Source organism: Lissotriton helveticus, chromosome 1_2 (genome assembly GCF_964261635.1).
Source record: "Lissotriton helveticus chromosome 1_2, aLisHel1.1, whole genome shotgun sequence".
Classification (NCBI taxonomy): domain Eukaryota; kingdom Metazoa; phylum Chordata; class Amphibia; order Caudata; family Salamandridae; genus Lissotriton; species Lissotriton helveticus.
The window spans coordinates 302586107-302606084 of NC_136058.1; the positions used below are offsets into that span (position 1 = coordinate 302586107).

Consider the following 19978-nt stretch of genomic DNA (forward strand, 5'->3'; position numbering starts at 1 on the left):
GGCTTGCTTGAATCCAGTGGAAAATTGAGCAAGAGACTCACGTCTGAGCATACCCTGCCACACTTATGGCGGCCAAAAGCGGTACAAAAGGGGGTGGTGCAGTTCGGGCTGGACTGTTCCCATGAGGCACAGGGTCAATGCTGATTTGCATATGGCCATGTCTGAACTGGGGTGGTGTGGAGTGCAAAAAAACGATGGATTTAGGCCCAGATCTCTGTACTGGGGTGAATGTATGACATTGTTCTGTATTCTATCCATCAATTGTTGTTTTTGCAGACGTCTAATTGCAGCCGCACCCGAGTACTTAACAGGTCTTTAAAAGACCATTTAGTTGTAAATGAGGCTTTTGTAGTGTGTTCACCTCTTCCTACAGCCACTTTGTCCTTGGTTGGAAGAATTAGCCCCCCCCCCCCTCCCCCCCGAAATAGTTTCCAGACCCACCCGAAATTTGGCTCTAGATGCCCGACTGGTGCCATGTAAGTAGATGTGAGGCCCTGTCACTGAACGCGATACTCCTTCCTGCTGGTTTCGTGTTTTGCCGAGTGTGTACACCCGACCACGGGCCCTGCATTCCTTCTGTGCATGGAAGCCCCAGGGTGGTCAGTAAACAAGCAGCCCCTCCTGGCCCCGGGCTCCGTGTTTACTCTGGTTTCAGGGGCACCGGTGGGGGAGTGTGAGTTGTTGCCAGGCCAGGGCCAGGACACAGATAAGCAGATCTAATATTGACTGAGAGTGGACATTTACCAGCCCCGTGGAGGCCTCGTTCACCTCCCCGATTGTTGTGCACTCCCAGGCGCGCACCCCCCAGGAAAAGGCCACCATTGGCTGCACCGCCTCGGGGTGAGGCCACTTTCCACCACAAGGGAGGGATATGTACCCCAGGGGGGCGAAGAGGGCGTGGTACCTTGAGAGGGGAGGAGAGCTGAAGGGACAATTAATGCCCTGTTGTGTGTCCGTCAAGCCACCCCCAACCCCTTGAAACGCCCCGCGGCCCCCGCCAGCCCCGGGTGGGGCATGGCGCAGATAAAATGCTGGGCTTCACAAGTGAGGCAATACAGACAGGCTCTTCACCAGAGGACAAAGGGGACAGCAGGCACCAGGCAGCGCCAGGCGAGGGGTGAGTCGGGCAGTGATGCCGGGGCACGACCTGGGGAGGCCAGGGGGGGGCACACACCTCCCTTACCAGAGCAGAAGGGTAATAGGAGCTATGCGCAGTGAGTGAGGAGCTATGCACATTACAGACCCAGCCTGCTAATGCTCCCACTCTGGCGGTTTGGAGTATTAAGGCGCATTTTTTTCGGTATGTTTACTTGTTTAGGCAGATTATTTTTATAGAAGGAAAAGAGAAAATTAGGAGTCATGCGACTATGAGTATTGGCATAAGTAAAGGAAACGTACAGATACGGAAAATTAAAAGAACGCATTTGATCAAAGATTACAGCGGGCGCCCGTCATCTGGCTGGAGCGTCCCTTCCAGCATTTAGAGAGCGAACGCAAATTTGATTTGCAGAAGATCACACGATGCTTCAGTGGAAACGCGGACCTCGTCAGGCGCACCCTTTGAAATGTACCTCAAGCCAGGCTTCGTATTTTAACTTCTCTTATACCACTAAGTTACTATCTGCGGCTCAATTAAATGAATTACAAACTTGGCGGTGAGTGAGCCCAAAATTGAGGGTGCTCCTAGGGAATTAAAATCACGACCAGTGTCTGCGTGAACGTTTGTTTTATTGTTAGCACTGGCCTGATGACCGCTTTACGCCAGTTAACCTCATGTGATTATAAACAAATGTATATACTAGCGGACCTTAATAGAAGGACTTTTGATCAGCCTTGGGTCTGTTCAGACATCTTTTCCCCCCAGAGTTTTATAGAGAGAGAACTTGACCTGAAGGTATCGGAGCGCTTTACATGAGCACCAATTAAATTACAAATGGACACCGTCATTTTGTTAGGCACATGTTACAGGGCACAAGTCCTAAATAAAGAAGTGGGGGGACGCTCAGAGACAGGATGTGACGTCACGACAGGAAGTGACGTCACGAAAGGTAAAACACAGAAATTCAGTAATAATCACGTTTCAGTGGGCCCGGCCCCGGTGCCACTGCACCAGTAGCAGCTCGCCCCTGGGTATATGGGGGGTGAATGAAGTCACGGGAAGAGAGGAGTGAGGGGACGAGAAATGGGGAAAGGATGCACGCCTCGTAGTTAAGAAAGTGTGAAGGCTCAAAGGGGGTGGGGTCGTGAGCAGGTCACGAACAGAGGGGGGGGGGGGAGCATCTGTGAGAGAGGAGAGCGGGGCACAGACTTCAGGAGAGGGAGCATGAGTCACTGAAGGCAAAACGCAGATCTTGATTAGAAACACGGGAGACTCCCACAACGAAAGAGGCAAGGCTTCGAGTGTGGCAATCAAGACTTCCGATCTTCCAAAGAATTACATCTATTGTGAAACATGGCAATCTGTACTAAAATACTCAAACCAGTGGCGTGACGCGAGACCACCGGGCCCCATGCAGATGTGAAGAGGTGCCCCGAGTCCCACATACCTCACAGATCTTCTTCATTGGTCTTGGGCTCACACTCAGGGGGCCTCAGAAAGGACCGGACCCCCCTCGCCCCCCAAGGGCTGCCTGCATCCATCCCCCCTTGGGTCCTGCGTTACACCCTTGGCTTAAATTATGAATACCAATATGTGCGAAGTTCCAACGGTATAGGAAATGGACGCCTCTTCATTTCTGGTATCGCCATCTCTCTGATAACGTAATCGTCCCGTGGCCCTATTTGACCACCTCTGGTGTCTTTTTCACTCCCACGTGAAGCAATCAGTTTACTTTATATCACAGCATGCCGTAAATGAATACCGGTACACGTTATGCGCTGTAGCAATCGGTAGCACAGAGGACGAGCCCTATTATTTACTCCAAATCACACAGGACATTTAACTTGCAAACGTATTCCGGTAAGGCGGATCTGGCCGCTTTACATTGCCTTAGGCTTAGGGTGTGTATGTCCTTGGTAACAGTCACCTCCTCGTTGTCCCCAGCATGAGATGGGTAGCGAGTGAGTGGGCAGGTGAGGGTGATGGGAGGGGTGGAGAGAGGAGGAAGCAGGATGCGAGGATTATGTCAAGGTTCGGAGATCGGCGGTGCGCCGGTCCGGTAAGTAACACCATCATTGTCCAGTCCAGCTTTTAGTCAGGGGGGACGGCGTCTACCCTGTAAGATACGTTAAAATAAGTGGGGGGACGCCGTCCACCCGCGTGGTACCCCGACTCGAGCCCTGCACATGTAGATGAAGAGATTTCCCAGAATCACACAATGTTGAGCGTGGCAGCCGAGACTTTCCCGCTCTCGCTGTCATGCTACAGCCCCGCTGCCTTTCACAACTGGATAGTTGACGCTCACACCAGACTACCTGGCCCTGATCCAGCACGGTCGCTCCCTCCACGCTCCCTGAACCCAGCTCCTGCTCGCCCTGGCTTGCTGGTGAGACCGAGACTGCAGATTATTTAAATAACCTCGCGCTGTTGTACATTTATTTAGCTTGACTAGCGCTGTGCATTAATTATCTATTTCGACTCGCGCTAGAATTAATTAATTATTTCAAGTCGCGCTAGGATTTAATTATTTATTTAGAGTAGCGCTGGGATTTATTTATTTAATTATTTTTACCGAACGCTGGAAACTGATCTGTGCCGTGGTGCTTCTGCTGCCCCTGCCATAGTCCCCCTCTGACCCTCCATCTTGTTTACTCGCTCCCTAGCCCGCCCCTCCTCCCTGCTACCGCCTCCCAGCTGCTGCCCCTCCCACGCTCCGCCCCCTCCTCTGTCCATCAATGTCAGATGGTCCCACGCGCAGCGTCCACGCGCTACGGACACGCCGAAGGTGCGCCAAAGGTAAGCCCGTCTACGCCCGTCCGCGCCTGGACCGCGCCCAGCGCCAGACCCCCTGCCCCTCGCGCTACCCAGCCCCCCCGCGTTACCTACGATGCCGCCACCCTCCTAGCCCTTAACCCCGGTCGCGCCCCCAACTGCGTCCAAGCCGCTCCTGGACGCACCCATGGACCTTTCTCTTGCTACTCCTGCAAATTCATCGGCACCGACAACATCTCCGCTACGACCACAACACAGATTCTCGACCCCAACCACCTAGAATGCATCCTTCTCAACACCCGCTCGGTCCACAGGCACGCCATTGACCTTTGGAACCTACTAGACACCATCTCTCCTGACGTCGCCTTCCTAACGGAAACATGGATGAACGCTTCCTCCGCCCCTGACATCGCCATCGCTATCCCTGATGAATATAAGATCACACGCAAGGACCGCACCGACCATACAGGAGGAGGAATCGCTATCGTCCATAAGAAAACAATCCGCATCTAAACCAGCTCTGATGCCAACCTCGCCAACTCCGAACACCTTCACTTCCAGATCCACACCGACCCCAAGACCACACTCAGAGGCACCCTCCTCTACAGACCACCAGGACCACGCGCAAAATTCAGTGAAGACATCACGGACTTCATCACCCCACACGCGCTCCCCTCCAAAGACTACATCCTTCTGGGAGACCTCAACTTCCACCTTGAAAAGACCAACGACCGCAACACCGCCACCCTCTTGGACAACCTCGCCAACCTCTGACTTAATCAACTGGTCACTTCCCCCACCCACATCGCAGGTCACACTCTCGACCCCATCTTCACCTCCAGCAACCATGTCTCCTTCAGCCACACTACGGATCTCCTCTGGACTGACCACAGCTGCGTTCACTTCACCTACAACAAGCCGAAACCCATCATCCACCTCCAACCAACTCTACAAAGAAACTGGAACAAAATCACCACAGAGCAGATCTCCACATCGCTCCTTCAAACCTCCCCAGCCCTCTCTTCTAACGCCAACGAAGCCGCCTCCAACCTCACCCTTTGGTTATCCAACACCGCCGACACCTTAGCACCACTGAAAAAACGTCAACACAAACTTGGCATCAAGAAGGCCTCATGGTTCAACGACGACCTCAAGAAGTCCAAGAAACTGTGCCGCTCCCTTGAAAAGGCCTGGAAAAAAGACCCATCCACCAGCAACAAGGACGCCTTCAAAAGCGCCATCCGGACTCACCACCAACTGATCCGAAAAGCCAAGAAAACAGCATTCAAAGATCGACTTGACAACAACGCCCACAACAGCAAGGAACTTTTCAACATCGTCAAGGAATTTTCCAACCCCTCGGCCAACTCCAACGACATCACCCCCTCTCAAACCCTCTGCGATTCCCTAGCCTCTTTTTTCCACAACAAGATTGCTGACATCCACAACAGCTTTGACAACCAACCCGGAAGCCAACCCACCCTACCATCAGCTGACCATCTTCCCCCCGTTAATACCCTTAACGCCTGGAACCCAATCTCCACTGAGGAAACCATCCGCCTGATGAATTCCATCCACTCTGGATCCCCCACAGACCCATGCCCTCACCACATCTTCAACAAAGCAGACTCCATCATAGCTCCGCACCTCCGAGACGTCATCAACTGCTCCTTCAACTCCGCTACCTTCCCAGAAGACTGGAAACACGCTGAACTCACCGCCCTTCTGAAAAAACCAACAGCAGACCCCACCGAACTCAAAAACTACCGCCCCATCTCGCTTCTTCCATTCCCGGCCAAAGTCATCGAGAAAGCTGTCAACAACCAGCTCGCCGCCTTCCTCGAAGCCAACAAATCACTCGACCCCTCACAATCTGGCTTCCGAGCCAAACACAGCACTGAGACCGCCCTCATCGCAGCAACAGACGACATTCGAACTCTGCTGGACAATGGAGACACAGTCGCCCTCATCCTCCTCGACCTCTCTGCAGCCTTCGACACAGTCTGCCACAGCACCCTATTACAACGCCTCAGAAACATCGGAATCCAAGGAAAGGCACTGGAATGGATCACCTCGTTCCTCACCGGAAGAACCCAGAGAGTCCGCCTCCAACCATTCAAGTCCGAGGCCTCTGAAATCATCTGCGGCGTACCACAAGGATCCTCACTCAGTCCCACCCTCTTCAACGTATACATGAGCCCCCTCGCGGCCATAGCCCGCCAACACAACCTCAACATCATCTCTTACGCGGATGACACTCAACTGATCCTATCTCTCACCAAGGACCCCAGCACCGCCAAAACTAACCTACACGAAGGAATGAAAGAAGTCGCCGAATGGATGAAACAAAGCCGTCTGAAACTGAACTCAGACAAAACAGAAGTCCTCATCTTAGGTAAATCCCCCTCTGCATGGGACGACTCCTGGTGGCCGGAAGCCCTCGGAAATGCACCCATCCCGACAGACCACGCACGGAACCTTGGCGTCATCCTGGATTCTTCACTCTCAATGAACAGACAAGTCAGCGCCGTATCCTCTTCCTGCTTTAACATTCTTCGCATGCTCAGAAAAACATTTCGCTGGATCCCCTCCGAAACAAGGAAAACAGTCACCCACGCTCTAGTCACGAGCCGACTGGACTACGGAAACACCCTCTACGCAGGCACCACCGCTAAACTCCAGAAGAAACTACAACGAATCCAAAACGCCTCAGCCAGGCTCATATTAGACATCCCACGCAACGAACACATCTCTGGTCACCTTAAAGACCTCCACTGGCTACCCGTCAATAAGAGGATTACTTTCCGACTGCTTACCCACACACACAAATCACTCTACGACATCGGACCAGATTGCCTCAACTCTCGACTGTCCTTCTACACCCCCTCCCGCCAACTTCGCTCTTCCAGCCAAGCCTTCGCCACTGTACCTCGCATCAACAAGACCACCATGGGAGGCAGATCCTTCTCATACCTGGCTGCCAAAACATGGAACTCACTCCCCGCTTACCTTCGCCTCACCCAGAATCACCTAGCGTTCAGAAAGCAGCTTAAAACGTGGATATTTGACAAATAATCCTCCTCCCCTTCCTAAGCGCCTTGAAACCCTCTGGGTATGTAGTGCGCTATATAAATGTTTTGACTTGACTTGACTTGACACCACAGCCCACTTCACCCCTGACTCTCTTCCCCTGTCAGCGAGGGCAGTTTTCCCGTGTGCACATCTGCCTTAAATGAAGTGCTCTTCAGGGGCAGACCATTTCGGACAATACTTAGACAGTGTTTTTTCTTTCCACTCTTTATTCTTTTTATTTATCCTTGTCTGTTTAAACCATAGCTTCAGGAAACAATAATTCTAAGCTAGTAGTGCCTTTGCTGTGCACGAATATGAATCGCTTCCCAATTATGTACCTTAAAACTAAGACGGATTCCGTCTGCCTCTTATATGTGCATCTGCCCGCTAGCAAGTACCTGTTATTGTAAAATTATCTGTGAGTCGTTTTTTAAATTTAAAAACTGCATTGCAAGCATATGGCTCCACGTTTAATGCGCATGATTTCGTATTTTTTTTTTTTTTTTTTTGACATGTGCTTCTATTGAAAAGTAATTTAAAAAGTAATCCTTTCAAGTAATTCTTGCACCAGCCTGTCTGACATATTGGCTTTGCAAGTGCTTGTTGACTGTGCTGCTTGATTCTGAGGGCCTTTTCCCTTACTAGTATCGTGTGTATTTCTTGCTCATATGGCGTGAGGCTTTTTACATGACCGTGCGTGCCATCTTGCCTTCCTAATGTGCTCGCGCTGTGCTTCCTCACTGAATCCTGCATGGAAGGCTGGGCTTGTAACTTCCCTTCCACCCATGTGAGGGTGCTGTGGTCAGGACCCCACATGGGAACGAGGGGAGCACACCCTATCAGGAGCCGCCCTGCTTCAGCAAAAGTTATGTACATAGGAGCTTATTTACAAGCCCATTGCGCCGCCTTTGCATCACTTTCATTGACGCACCAGCAGCGCACTGGGGTCTCCCATATTTACAAGGCCATGTGAAGTCACACAGAGTGACTTTTCATGGCCTTGGGAATATGTTTCCTTGTCACTCATACTTGTCTACTGTATTCTGTGCCACTGGACCACTGTACTCTACGGCACTCTATGCCACTGCACGCCACCCCACTCTAATCTATTGTGCACAACTGCAGTGTATGTCACTGCACTCCGCGGGCCCGATTTACAGAATGAACTTAAGACTCAATCCTAAACTAACTACTATTTTGGTATTCATAGAATGCACTTACTACTTTTGGCATTCACAGAATAAATTTACTACTTTTGGTATTCACAGAAGTTAGGATTTTGTCTTAAGTTTGTCTTAAGACAGACTTAAGACTTAAGACAGACTTAAGACAGATTTAAGACAAAATCCTAACTTAAGTCTGTCTTAAGTTTGTCTTAAGACAAACTTAAGACAAAATCCTAACTTCCGTGAATACCAAAAGTAGTAAGTGCATTTTGTGAATGCCAAAAGTAGTAAATGCATTCTGTGAATACCAAAATAGTAGTAAGTTTAGGATTGAGTCTTAAATTCATTCTGTGAATCGGGCCCCACACCACTTAGCTCCACACCTGTGTACTCTATTCTGCACCTTTGTATTCTAAGCCAATGCACTCTACTTTACTGCGTGCCGCTGCACTCTTTGCCACTGCACTCTACACCACTCTAGTCTAGGCTGCTCCACTTGACTCTGCACCACTCCACTATACTCCAATGCACTCTACACAACTACTCTATGCCACTCCACTCTACCCTTCAGCACCTCACTCTACTCTGAAAAAATCTATGCTACAGCACTGCACTCTAGGCCACTGTACTCTATGCTGCGCCACTCAATACCACTCTATGCCACTGTGCTGTATGCCAGTCTACTCTAAACCACTGCACTCTACCCAATGTACTCTACACACTTTTGCTCAACACCAATGAACTCTACACATTTGCACTCTATGCCAACTATTCTGCACCACTGCACTCTATGCCACTATGCTCTACTCTGCAACACTTCACATTACAGCACTCTACACCACTGTATTCTATGCCCCTCCACGTCACTGCACTCAACGCCACTCTATTCTACTCTTCACCAATGTACTGTATGCCACTGCTCTCTACAACACTCTACTGTACAACACTCCACGCCACTGGAGTCTGTGCTAATGCACACTACGTCAATGCATCACTGCACTCTAAGACAGCCTACTCTGAAAGACTGCACTCTCTGCCACTGAACTTTACAATACTCTGCACCACTTCACTTTATGCCATTGCACTCTACTAGTTCAAGTTCAAGCATTTATAGAGCGCACTACTCACCCAGAGGGTCTCAAGGCGCCGAGGGGAGGGGTTCACTGTTTATCGAATAGCCAAGTTTTCAGTTCTTTTCTGAAGGAGATGTGATTCTGGGTAAGGCGGAGGTGGGTGGGGAGTGAGTTCCAGGTCTTGGCAGCCAGGAAGGAGAAGGATCTGCCACCCATGGTGGTTTTTCGGATGCGCGGGACTGCGGCGAGGGCTTGATTGGATGATCTTAGTTGGCGGGTGGGATAGTAGAAGGACAGTCGGGTGTTGAGGCATTCGGGTCCTAGATTATAAAGGGCTTTGTGTGCGTGGGTGAGAAGGCGGAAGGTGATTCTTTTGTTGACGGGAAGCCAGTGGAGGTTTTTTAAGTGACCGGTGATGTGTTCATGGCGCGGGATGTCTAATATGAGTCTCGCTGATGCGTTTTGGATGCGCTGGAGCTTTTTCTGCAATTTTGTTGTAATTCCGGCGTAGAGTGTGTTGCCATAGTCCAGTCGACTTGTGACCAGTGCGTGGGTGACAGTCTTTCTTGTTTCGAGGGGGATCCAGCGGAAGATCTTTTTGAGAATGCGAAGGACGTTGAAGCAGGAGGACGATACAGCGTTGACTTGTCTGGACATTGAGAGAGAGGAGTCTAGAATGAAGCCAAGGTTACGTGCATGGTCTGTGGGTGTGGGCGCTGATCCCAAAGCGGAAGGCCACCAGGAGTCGTCCCAAGCTGAGGGGGAGGATCCAAGGATGAGTACCTCCGTTTTGTCTGAGTTGAGTTTTAAGCGGCTCTGTTTCATCCATTCGGCTACTTCTTTCATACCTTCGTGAAGGTTGTTTTTGGCGGAGTTGGGGTCTTTGGTGAGGGAAAGGATTAGCTGGGTGTCGTCGGCGTAGGAGATGATGTTGAGGTTGTGTTGACGTGCGATGGAGGCGAGGGGACTCATGTAGACGTTGAAGAGGGTGGGACTGAGTGAGGAGCCTTGAGGTACGCCGCAGATGACTTCGGTGGACTCGGAGTAGAAAGGGGGGAGTCGGACTCTCTGGGTTCTTCCGGCTAGGAATGAGATGATCCAGTCCAAGGCTTTTCCTTGTATGCCGATGTTGTAGAGGCGTTGTATCAGGGTGTTGTGACAGACAGTGTCGAAGGCGGCGGAGAGGTCGAGTAGAATGAGGGCCACTGTTTCCCCGTTGTCCAGGAGTGCTCGGATGTCGTCGGTCGCCGCAATGAGGGCGGTTTCGGTGCTGTGTTTAGCTCGGAATCCGTTTTGAGAGGGATCCAGGGAGTTGTTGGATTCAAGGAAGGCTGCGCGTTGGCTGTTGACGGCTTTCTCGATGACTTTGGCCGGGAAAGGGAGGAGGGAAATGGGTCGGTAGTTTTTCAATTCTGAGGGGTCAGCTGTTGGTTTTTTCAGAAGGGCGCTGAGTTCGGCGTGTTTCCAAATTTCTGGAAAGGTGGCGGAGTTGAAGGAGCAGTTGATGACATTGCAGAGTTGGGGGGCGATGATGGAGTCAGCTTTGTTGAAGATGTAGTGGGGACAGGGGTCTGAAGGTGAGCCAGAGTGGATTGAGTTCATGAGGCGAATGGTATCTTCAATGGTGATTGGGTTCCAGGACTTGAGGTAGTTAGTTGGAGGGGTGGGAGCAGAAGGGGGTGGGGTGGGTTGGTCATTGGGAGTATTCATGAAGCTGTTGTGGATGTCGGCAATTTTGTTGTAGAAGAAGGAGGATAGCGCATCGCAGAGGTCTTGGGAGTTAGTGATGTCGTTGGATGCTGCGGGAGGGTTGGTGAATTCTTTGACGATATTGAAGAGTTCCTTGCTGTTATGAGCGTTGTTGTCGAGACGGTCCTTGAATGCTGATTTCTTGGCGGATCGAATCAGTTGGTGGTGTTTGCGGGTGGCTGTTTTGAGGGAGGCCATGTTGTCTGAGGTTGGTTCTTTTCTCCAATTCTTCTCCAGGGTGCGGCATGTCTTCTTGGATTTTTTAAGGTCGTCGTTGAACCAGGGAGCCCTTTTGCTGAATGATTTCAACTGGTGTTTTTTCAGGGGTGCTAGTTCGTCCGCACTGTTGGTGATCCATTGCCTGAGGTTTGTGGCCGCTTGGTCTGGGTCCATTGTTAGGGTGGGAGTGTTTTGGCTGAGTGATGCGAGGAGTTGGTCAGTGGTGATTTTGTTCCAATTTCTTCGGGGAATGGGTTGTGGGTGGTTGTGGGTCAGGGTTGTTTTGTAGCTGAAGTGAACACATCTGTGATCCGTCCAGTGGAGAGCTGTAGTGTGGTCGAAGGAGATGTGCTTGCTGGAGGTGAAGATAGGGTCGAGCGTGTGTCCGGCTGTGTGAGTTGGGGTGTCAACAAGTTGTTTGAGTCCGAGATTGGACAGGTTGTCCAGAAGGGTGGTGGTGTTGTTGTCAAGAATGTTGTCAAGGTGGTAGTTGAGGTCTCCTAGGAGAATGTAGTTCTCGGAGGCGAGGGCGTGCGGGCTGACAAAGTCAGTGATGTCGTCACTGAATTGAGATCGGGTGCCTGGGGGCCTGTAGATGAGGGTTCCTCTAAGTGTGGTCCTGGGGTCGGTGTGGATCTGAAAGTGGAGGTGTTCGGCGGTTGCAAGATTGTCGTCGGAGCTGGTTGTAATTTTGATGGTGTTTCTATGGACGATAGCTATGCCTCCTCCAGTTTTGTTAATGGTGCGGTCTTTTCGAATGATCTTGTACGTGTCCGGTATGGCTATGGCGATGTCGGGGGCAGAGGATGTATTCATCCATGTTTCAGTGAGGAAGGCGATGTCAGGAGACGTGGTGTCGATTAGGTCCCAGAGTTCGGTTGCGTGTCTGTGGACCGAGCGGGTGTTCAGTAGGATGCATTTCAAGTCGTAGTGTTCGGAGCTGTGTGTGGAGGAAGTGTGTTTGGTGAGGGTCCTGATGCAGTTGAACTTACAGGAGAGGCAGGAGAATGGGCCGTGGGTACGTCCTGGGGTAGCTTCGCAGCAAAGAGGGGTGCGTCCGGCGTTGAGGTCGAGGAGAGTAGCGGCATCATAAGTTACTCTGGGGGGTTGGGAGCGGCAAAGGGCAGGGGGTATGGTGCTGGGCGCGGTCCAGGCGCGGACGGGCGCAGACGGGCTTACCTTTGGCGCACCTTCGGCGCGACTGGGGCGCGGTCGCTGCGCGTGGACGCTGCGCGCAAGATTAGCTGTCATATGAGGATGGTGGAAGGGGAGGGGCGAGGGGGGGTCAGCTGGGAGGCGGGAGCGTGGTGGGGGGGACGGGCTGGGATAAACAACAACAAAATGGCCGCGAGCCAAAAGGTAAATAGGACGCACTGATTCACTTTATCACAAAGCGCTATGGCAAACAATGCTGGCAGCGGAGCGCTGTAACAGTTATTGCAATTCACTTCTTCCAAATTATTTTAGGCACCAAAGCGCTGCTTGTCGATAAAAGCGCTATGTTACAAATGCAGTTTAAATCCCTTCAGGCACAAAAAGCGCTGCTTGTCAATGAAAGCGCTATGTTAAAAATGCAGTCAAATTCTTTCAGGCACCAAAAGCGCTGCTTGGATATCAGTCGCTATGATTAAGAGATGCGGGCACGCTCAGCAGATCGCTACAATACCAGCTGTTGAGGCGGGAGGCGGGAGGGGAGCGACCGTCTCCGACGGAGTCAGGGAAGGTCACCTACTCTGCACCACTCACCTCTACACCAATGCACTTTATGCCACTGTCCTTTACTCTGCACCTGCACTCCACGCCACTTCACTCTATGCGACTCTGTGCTACACCTCTGCACTCTATCTTGCACCACTTCATTTTACCCTAAACAACTTCAATCTACTTAATGCTACTGCACTTTACGCCACTCTGTGCCACTCCACTCTATGTCACTCCAGTATACTCTGCACCACTACTCTTTGCCATACTCCTTACTCTACACCACTGCACTCTATGCTAATGCTCTCTTCACACTTTACTCAAAACCAGTGTACTTCAATCCACTGCACTCTATACTTTACACCACTTTATTCTAGGCCACTCTACCCCACCCCACAACACTCAACGACACCCCACTGTGTGACTCTCTACTCCATTATACTCTACTTCACTCTATGACACTCTACTCCAGTCTATGACACTTACAACACTACTTCCCTCTACGATGCTCCACACAACTACCTCTACACCACTCCATGCCACTTTACTCCACTTTATTCTAAGGCACACTGCTCCACTCTACTCTACTCCCCTCCACCAATCCACTCTATGCCATTCCACTCTACTACACCACTTCACTCTGTGCCACTCCTCTCTACTCTACGACAATCTATTCTGTTCTACACCACTGTACTCTACAGCAATCTACTCCATTCTACAGAACACCTTCTACGCCACTCCATTCTGCTATATACCACTCAACAGCACTCTATGCCACTCAACTCTATGACACACTACTTCACCCTTACACTCTACTCCACTCTATTCCACTCTACACCACTCAACTCTAAAACCCTTTATGCCCTCACATTCTACAACACTCCACAGCACTATGCCACTCCACTCTATGCCACTCCACCCAATTCTACTCTACACCACTCCACGCCTCTTTGCGCCACTCCATAACACCCCACTCTACTCCAAAGCACTCTACTTTACGACACTCCACGCCTCGCTCCTTTATGACACTTTTGGAGTCATGCTGAATAGCTGTCAAGCTGGTGTATAACATGGCTAAATCTTTTTGGGAAAGCCAATATCTTTTGAATAGGCGAGACCTATTGCCTTTGCCAATGCTTGTTTTTTGGGAAAGAAATGAGTTAGTTTGCTTCAAACACAGCGCAGAGGTCTACACTGCAGATTCGGCCCTGTTCCTGCCACTTTGCCACTTCTGTGAACATGCTTACTTTTGAGAATATCTAGCTGCCTTGTGGTTTCTACAGGTAAATTGAAATTCTCCAGTTGTTTTTAGGTCTCACCTAGCGACGCAGCGCATGCGCTGATGGCGACACCTATAGCCGTCGCTTTTGCTAGCGAAGGGAGACAGGAGATGGCACTCGCCCGGACAGGCGATGTGCACGCGCAGGCACATCTGTCGCGATTGCGGCGTTTGAGCAGAACGCGCGCCATGCGTGCTTTCACTCTCCTGGCGACAACTTGTTAGGAGAAGAAAGGGAGATTCCATTGACCAGGTTTTCAGGTTCTAATCGATAAACGAAACGCACGCTTTTGTGGCACTAGGTACTATCCAACCCAGCTATACCAGGAGTCTGTGGTGATTAAATGCTCCATAGATAGAGCACCCAGTACTATTCACTTTTCTGTAATGAAATGTTCCTGTAATTAAAAGGGCCCCTTGATGGAGTGACTTGGTTTTCACTACTCTACACTACTGGTAAATAGCAGGTAAAGTTCATGCGTGTGATTCCCTTTGGTAGGATTGTAGCAGGGCCAGTTGGTAAGCATACGACCGTGCACCATAGTCTACAAAATTCTTTCTGCTCTTCATAGAACATTTTAATTAACACCTATGTCTACTCCCCTAATCTAGTCCTGCAATAAAGGTTACATTTGAATGAAATTAAAGTTCCACGGGACCTGTAATAACACATCTCTGTTAGAAGGGATGTATTTTTTCTTCTGCTACCCTGGATGAGGTTAATCCATTTAGGGCCATATGTATCAAGCAAATTAGCATTCGCAAAGGCCGAAATTCTCAGAATTTCGGCCTTTGCGAATGCTAATTTGCTAAATGGTATGTATGAAATATTTTGGCAGCAAAATAAGGAATCGCAAAATTTGCCATTCCTTATTTTGCAATTGCACTTAAGGAATCGCACATTTTGCGATTCCTTAAATGCAATGTATCAACGAAAAATAAATTCAAAAATGCCCATAAGGATTCGCAAATTACCACCAACTTCAAGTTGCGAATTCTTTTCAAAAAGCAATTTTTTAAAAATCCAATGGTGCCATATGATGCTCATACATGCCCTTAGGGCATGTATGTGCGCCATATGCCCACACATGTCATTTTCAGGGGTGCAGCCGGGTGTTCTTGTGACACCCCTGCACCCTTGAAAATATTCGCAATTTGCGATTAGCAAATTGCTAATCGCAAATTTCTATGGGCCTCCTGGCCCATAGAAATGAATGGGAAAATTGCGATTAGCAATTTGCTAATTGCAATTTAAGAATGTTAAGGAATCGCTAAAAAGAAGCAATTTCCTACATACATACCATTTTGCGATTTCTAAATAGCGATTCCTTAAAAATCGCTATTTAGGAATCGCAAAACTGTATGTTGATACATATGGCCCTTAGTGCACATATGATAGATATCTGGGTGAAATATGAAGAGCCCAAATTTAAAAATCCTGATGATTTTCCAATCACTCTTCTATAGTTGTTGAAATGAGTACCACGGAGTTGCTTTATAGTAACTCATTTAGTCACATAATGTTTGTGTTTTGTATAGGACCAACAGCCTTCACATCTGTGGTAAAGGGGAATGGGTTAAGACTGCTTGCTTAAATATTTTACGCATAACTTATTTCCCTGTTAGATTAGCTGACGCAAACGTATCTTTTACAAACAACTTTTTTTTAGGTTGGTTATATTTTCTACACTGCTCTTCCTTTACCTGTTTTTCTGTGGAGTGTCCCAGGTCCACAGTATCCGGGGCTATAATTTACAGAGGTTGTTTACTTTCCACATATGCAGCGGCCTTCAACAAACTGAAGTCACATGTAGCTGTTTACTTTGGAAGATACGGAGAGGCATAACCGGGTAGTAATTTTCCTACCCCTTGTGTTGAATCAGTGTATTTAACGTGAAAATCAAAAAAGGTGACAAGCGGAATGCTGAAATTAATGTCAGTCACTGATAATAACTGAGGAACATATTCCAAGTACATCACGTTTTTGCCCACTGTTCCACTCTAGAAACGAGATTATATGCAAATCAGACTTGTTGCTGTTTCAGTAGGAGCAGACTGCATCACAGGCAACCCCAGATTGGTTTTAACCTATTTTAGCCTGATCAGTGAGGTGAAGCTTCAGTCCAATGGTACAGTGAGCACGAGATACAGTTTAGGCACTTCTGTCCCACTTAGGGTGCCACATTAAAAAACAAGCATTTGTAACACAATAGGTCTCACATTAACGTGAGTTTGAGCTATTGACATTGCAAATAACAATGCCTTTTACTTTTTGTTTTAACAACATAAATAAAAGGCATTCATTTACAATGCCAATACCTTAAATTCGAGTAAAAGCGAGACCTATTGCATTGTAAATGCTTGTTATTACTGGTCTTAACGGCACACTGAGTTGAAGAGGGGCTACACTGCACAATAAAGACATTATAGTGCAGAGAGTAAATCATGTAATCATATTCTTTGCCCAAAGTAAGCACAGGGTGACGTAATCCATGCCAGATTTTCCGGATATCAACTTGTGATGAATGTGCACACAGTAGGCAGATTCATAAATATCTTGCTTTGAGTAGGTGTGATTTACACTTTTAGAACTCCTACGTCAATGTTGAATTCCAGGAGTGGGCCATAAGTTGGAGTAAACCAGGAAGGAATGCAGAAAGAGTAAGTCACAGCAAAATCTGTGTGAATCAGGCCTAATGCAAGTAAGTGGAACCCATGCACACAGTGCGTGGATACCCTGTATTATGCAATAGGTAACATGTGATGGAAACGAGACAAGGCTAGTGCGAGGCACAGCTCTTGCTCAATAGATCTTGGCATTGTGCCACAAACCTTTGTCCTTTAGGTACAGGAGGCCGGTCCAGGGTGAAGACTTTCTGTTTCATTGTGTGAAAGAATTTTGGTTGTCCCAGCCCATGGTTGGTGCCCGTGCTACGTCAGATTTTAGAATCGCTGTGTCCGTGACTCTGACCCAGAGAGGCGTTCCATGCGTGGGTGTTCCCACGCATCCACCTATACATTTTGGCGATTTCCAGTTCAACCATTACTGGTACACCTGGGAATGCATTAAAATGCTACGCCTCCCCAGGTGAGCCGTATCGAGGAGAAATATTTGTATTTATCCTTGGTTATGCGTGTGCTGTATTCTGTAGCATACATGGAACAAGCATTTACAATGCAACGGTCTCGCCTTTGCAAAAGTTAGAGATGTTGGCATTGTAAATGACAAATTTTTCTCAACGTGTTTTTTTTTAAAACAGATAAATAAATGGCATTGCCATTTACAATGACAATAGCTTAATCTCTCGCAAATGTGAGTAGTGAATAGTTGTAGTAGAGTTAGTAGTAGATATAGCGAGTAGTATAGTGATTTGAGAGTAGAGAGTAGTAGAGAGTGAGTAGTAGAGAATGAGTAGTAGAGTAGTAGAGAGTAGTAAGTGAGTAGAGTAGTAGAGAGTAGTAGAGCGAGTAGTATAGAGTTATAGATAGTGAGTAGTAGATAGTAGAGAGTGAGTAGAGTAGAGAGTAGTAGAAAGTGAGTAGAAGAGTAAGTAGTAGAGAGTGAATAGTTAGGTGAGTAATAGTGAGTAGTAGAGTGGAGGGTGGAGTTGGAGGGTGGAGTTTGAGTTGGAGGGTATAGTTAGAGATGGAGGGTGGAGTTTGAGTTGGAGGGTGGAGTTTGAGTTGGAGGATGGAGTTTGGGGGTGGGGTTTGAGTTGGAGGGTGGAGTTTGAGTTGGAGGGTGGAGTTGGAGGGTGGATTTGGAGGGTTGAGTTGGAGGGTGGAGTTTGAGTTGGAGGGTGGAGTTTGAGTTGGAGGGTGGAATTGGAGGGTGGAGTTTGAGTTGGAGGGTGGAGTAGGAGGGTGGAGTAGAAGGGTGGAGTTGGAGGGTGGAGTTGGAGGGTGGAGTTGGAGTTGGAGGGTGGAGTAGGAGGGTGGAGTAGAAGGGTGGAGTTGGAGGGTGGAGTTGAAGTTGGAGAGTGGAGCTGGAAGGTGGAGCTGGAGGGTGGAATTTGAGGGTGGAGTTTGAGTTGAAGGGTGGAGTTGGAGGGTGGAGATGGAGGGTGGAGTTTGAGGGTGGAGTTTGAGTTGGAGGGTGGAGTTTGAGTTGGATGGTGGAGTTGGAGGGTGGAGTTTGCGGTGGAGGGTGGAGTTTGAGGGTGGAGTTTGAGTTGGAGGGTGAAGTTGGAGGGTGGAGTTGAAGTTGGAGAGTGGAGCTGGAGGGTGGAGCTGGAGGGTGGAGTTTGAGGGTGGAGTTTGAGTTGAAGGGTGGAGTTGGACGATGGAGTTGGAGGGTGGAGTTTGAGTTGGAGGGTGGAGTTGAAGTTGGAGGGTGGAGTTTGGGGCCGAGTTTGAGTTGGAGGGTGGAGTTTGAGTTGGAGGGTGGAGATGGAGGGTGGAGGGTGGAATTTGAGTTGGAGGGTGGAGTTAGAGGGTGGAGTTGGAGGGTGGAGTTGGGGGGTGAAGTTGGAGGGTGGAGTAGGAGGGTGGAGTTGGAGGTTGGAGTTGGAGGGTGGAATTTTGAGTTTGAGGTGGAGGATGGACGGTGGAGTTTGAGGTGGAGGGTGGACGATGGAGTTTGAGGTGGAGGGTGGAGTTTGAGGTGGAGTTGGAGAGTGGAGTTTGAGTTGGAGGGCGGTCTTGGGCATATGTTCCCAACCTTTCCTCGCAAACACCTCCCATCACAGACACCTTCCAGAAAGCAAGACTATTGGCTACTTCAAGGGAACGGGGAGACACGGACAGCAAAACATCGAGCTCATTAATAAACAAAGACAGACCAAAATTACAACAGCCAAGAACCATGGGAGAAGGCTACGAATAACAATTAGAATTTTCCCGTGTTGTCAAACGGAAGAAAAACATTTCAGGGGGGAGCACAATCGAACCTGCCAGTGCATTCGGGAACTGCCAGGAATTGCCGTTGGGGAGCCCGGGCAGAGGGCTGCTGCCTTCACTGATCCATAGAACTGCTGGGGTTGCTGCCTGCCTCCCGCTGCCCGCTCCCACTTCCATCTGGGGAAGCGCCGGCCATCGCGAGGAGGGCAGGTTAAGGGACTGCAATCCCCAGCAGCCCAGGGAAAACCACGTGACCTGTCAGAAGCGCCAGGAGGCGCATTAAAACTGCGATAGCCCTCCCTAGCGGGACGCCGGGCTAAGCCCGGGCAAAGGGCGGGCCCTCTACGGCCCTCTAAGGACGGGACGGGCCACCCCCCTTGGCTGTCACACTAAGGGCCTACTATATAAAAGGTAAAGACCTCATCTATTAGATCTGTATCCATATTTGTGGACTTTTTCATTTATCACCGCCCGATATCCTTTTATCACCATGACCTCCAAGGGGGACCTTTCAACTAGCGTAGCAGGTACTGGGCAAACGTTCTCCCTGTTAGACGAGTTAAACCTCCTATGTAAAACCAAATATGCTACACTGGAAACTTCCCCTCCGCCCAAAAGTATTAGTACACTACCAGACAAGGCTACACTTTTAGATCTCCCCATATTACCTACCAAAACCTGCAGCCCGAGCTTACAAAGTATTGAACCCCCTCAGGTCCTATCTGTGAAAAGGAAGTATAACGGTGTCAATCAAGGTGGAAACAACCTCAAAACCCAAAAATTGTGCCTAAGCCCATCCACTGATAATTCCCCAATGATCACATCGATTGCTGAGTATCCAGAGGCCATAACACCCCCTCCCCACTTGCACATACTACCCCTTATCGAACAATTGGTTAGCTCCATGAATGCACCGCTGTTAGAGAAAATTAACATTTATGGGGATAGGCTCTCTGGAATAGAGAAAGCCATCAAGTCAACCTTGCTGGCTGACAAATGTAGTGACACT

The 19978-nt window shown here is 49.2% G+C and overlaps 1 protein-coding gene across 1 annotated transcript in view; it reads left to right on the forward strand.

The window, feature by feature from the left end:
* The first annotated feature begins 962 nt into the window (after positions 1–962).
* Positions 963–19978, forward strand: part of LOC144801868 (selenoprotein Pa-like) — a 73498-nt gene continuing 54482 nt past the window's right edge. The window contains exon 1 of the mRNA XM_078671774.1: positions 963–1117. Within this exon, the coding sequence (XP_078527900.1) occupies positions 1015–1117 (103 nt within the window). The 5' untranslated portion in view covers positions 963–1014. The remainder of the gene's footprint in view (positions 1118–19978) is intronic.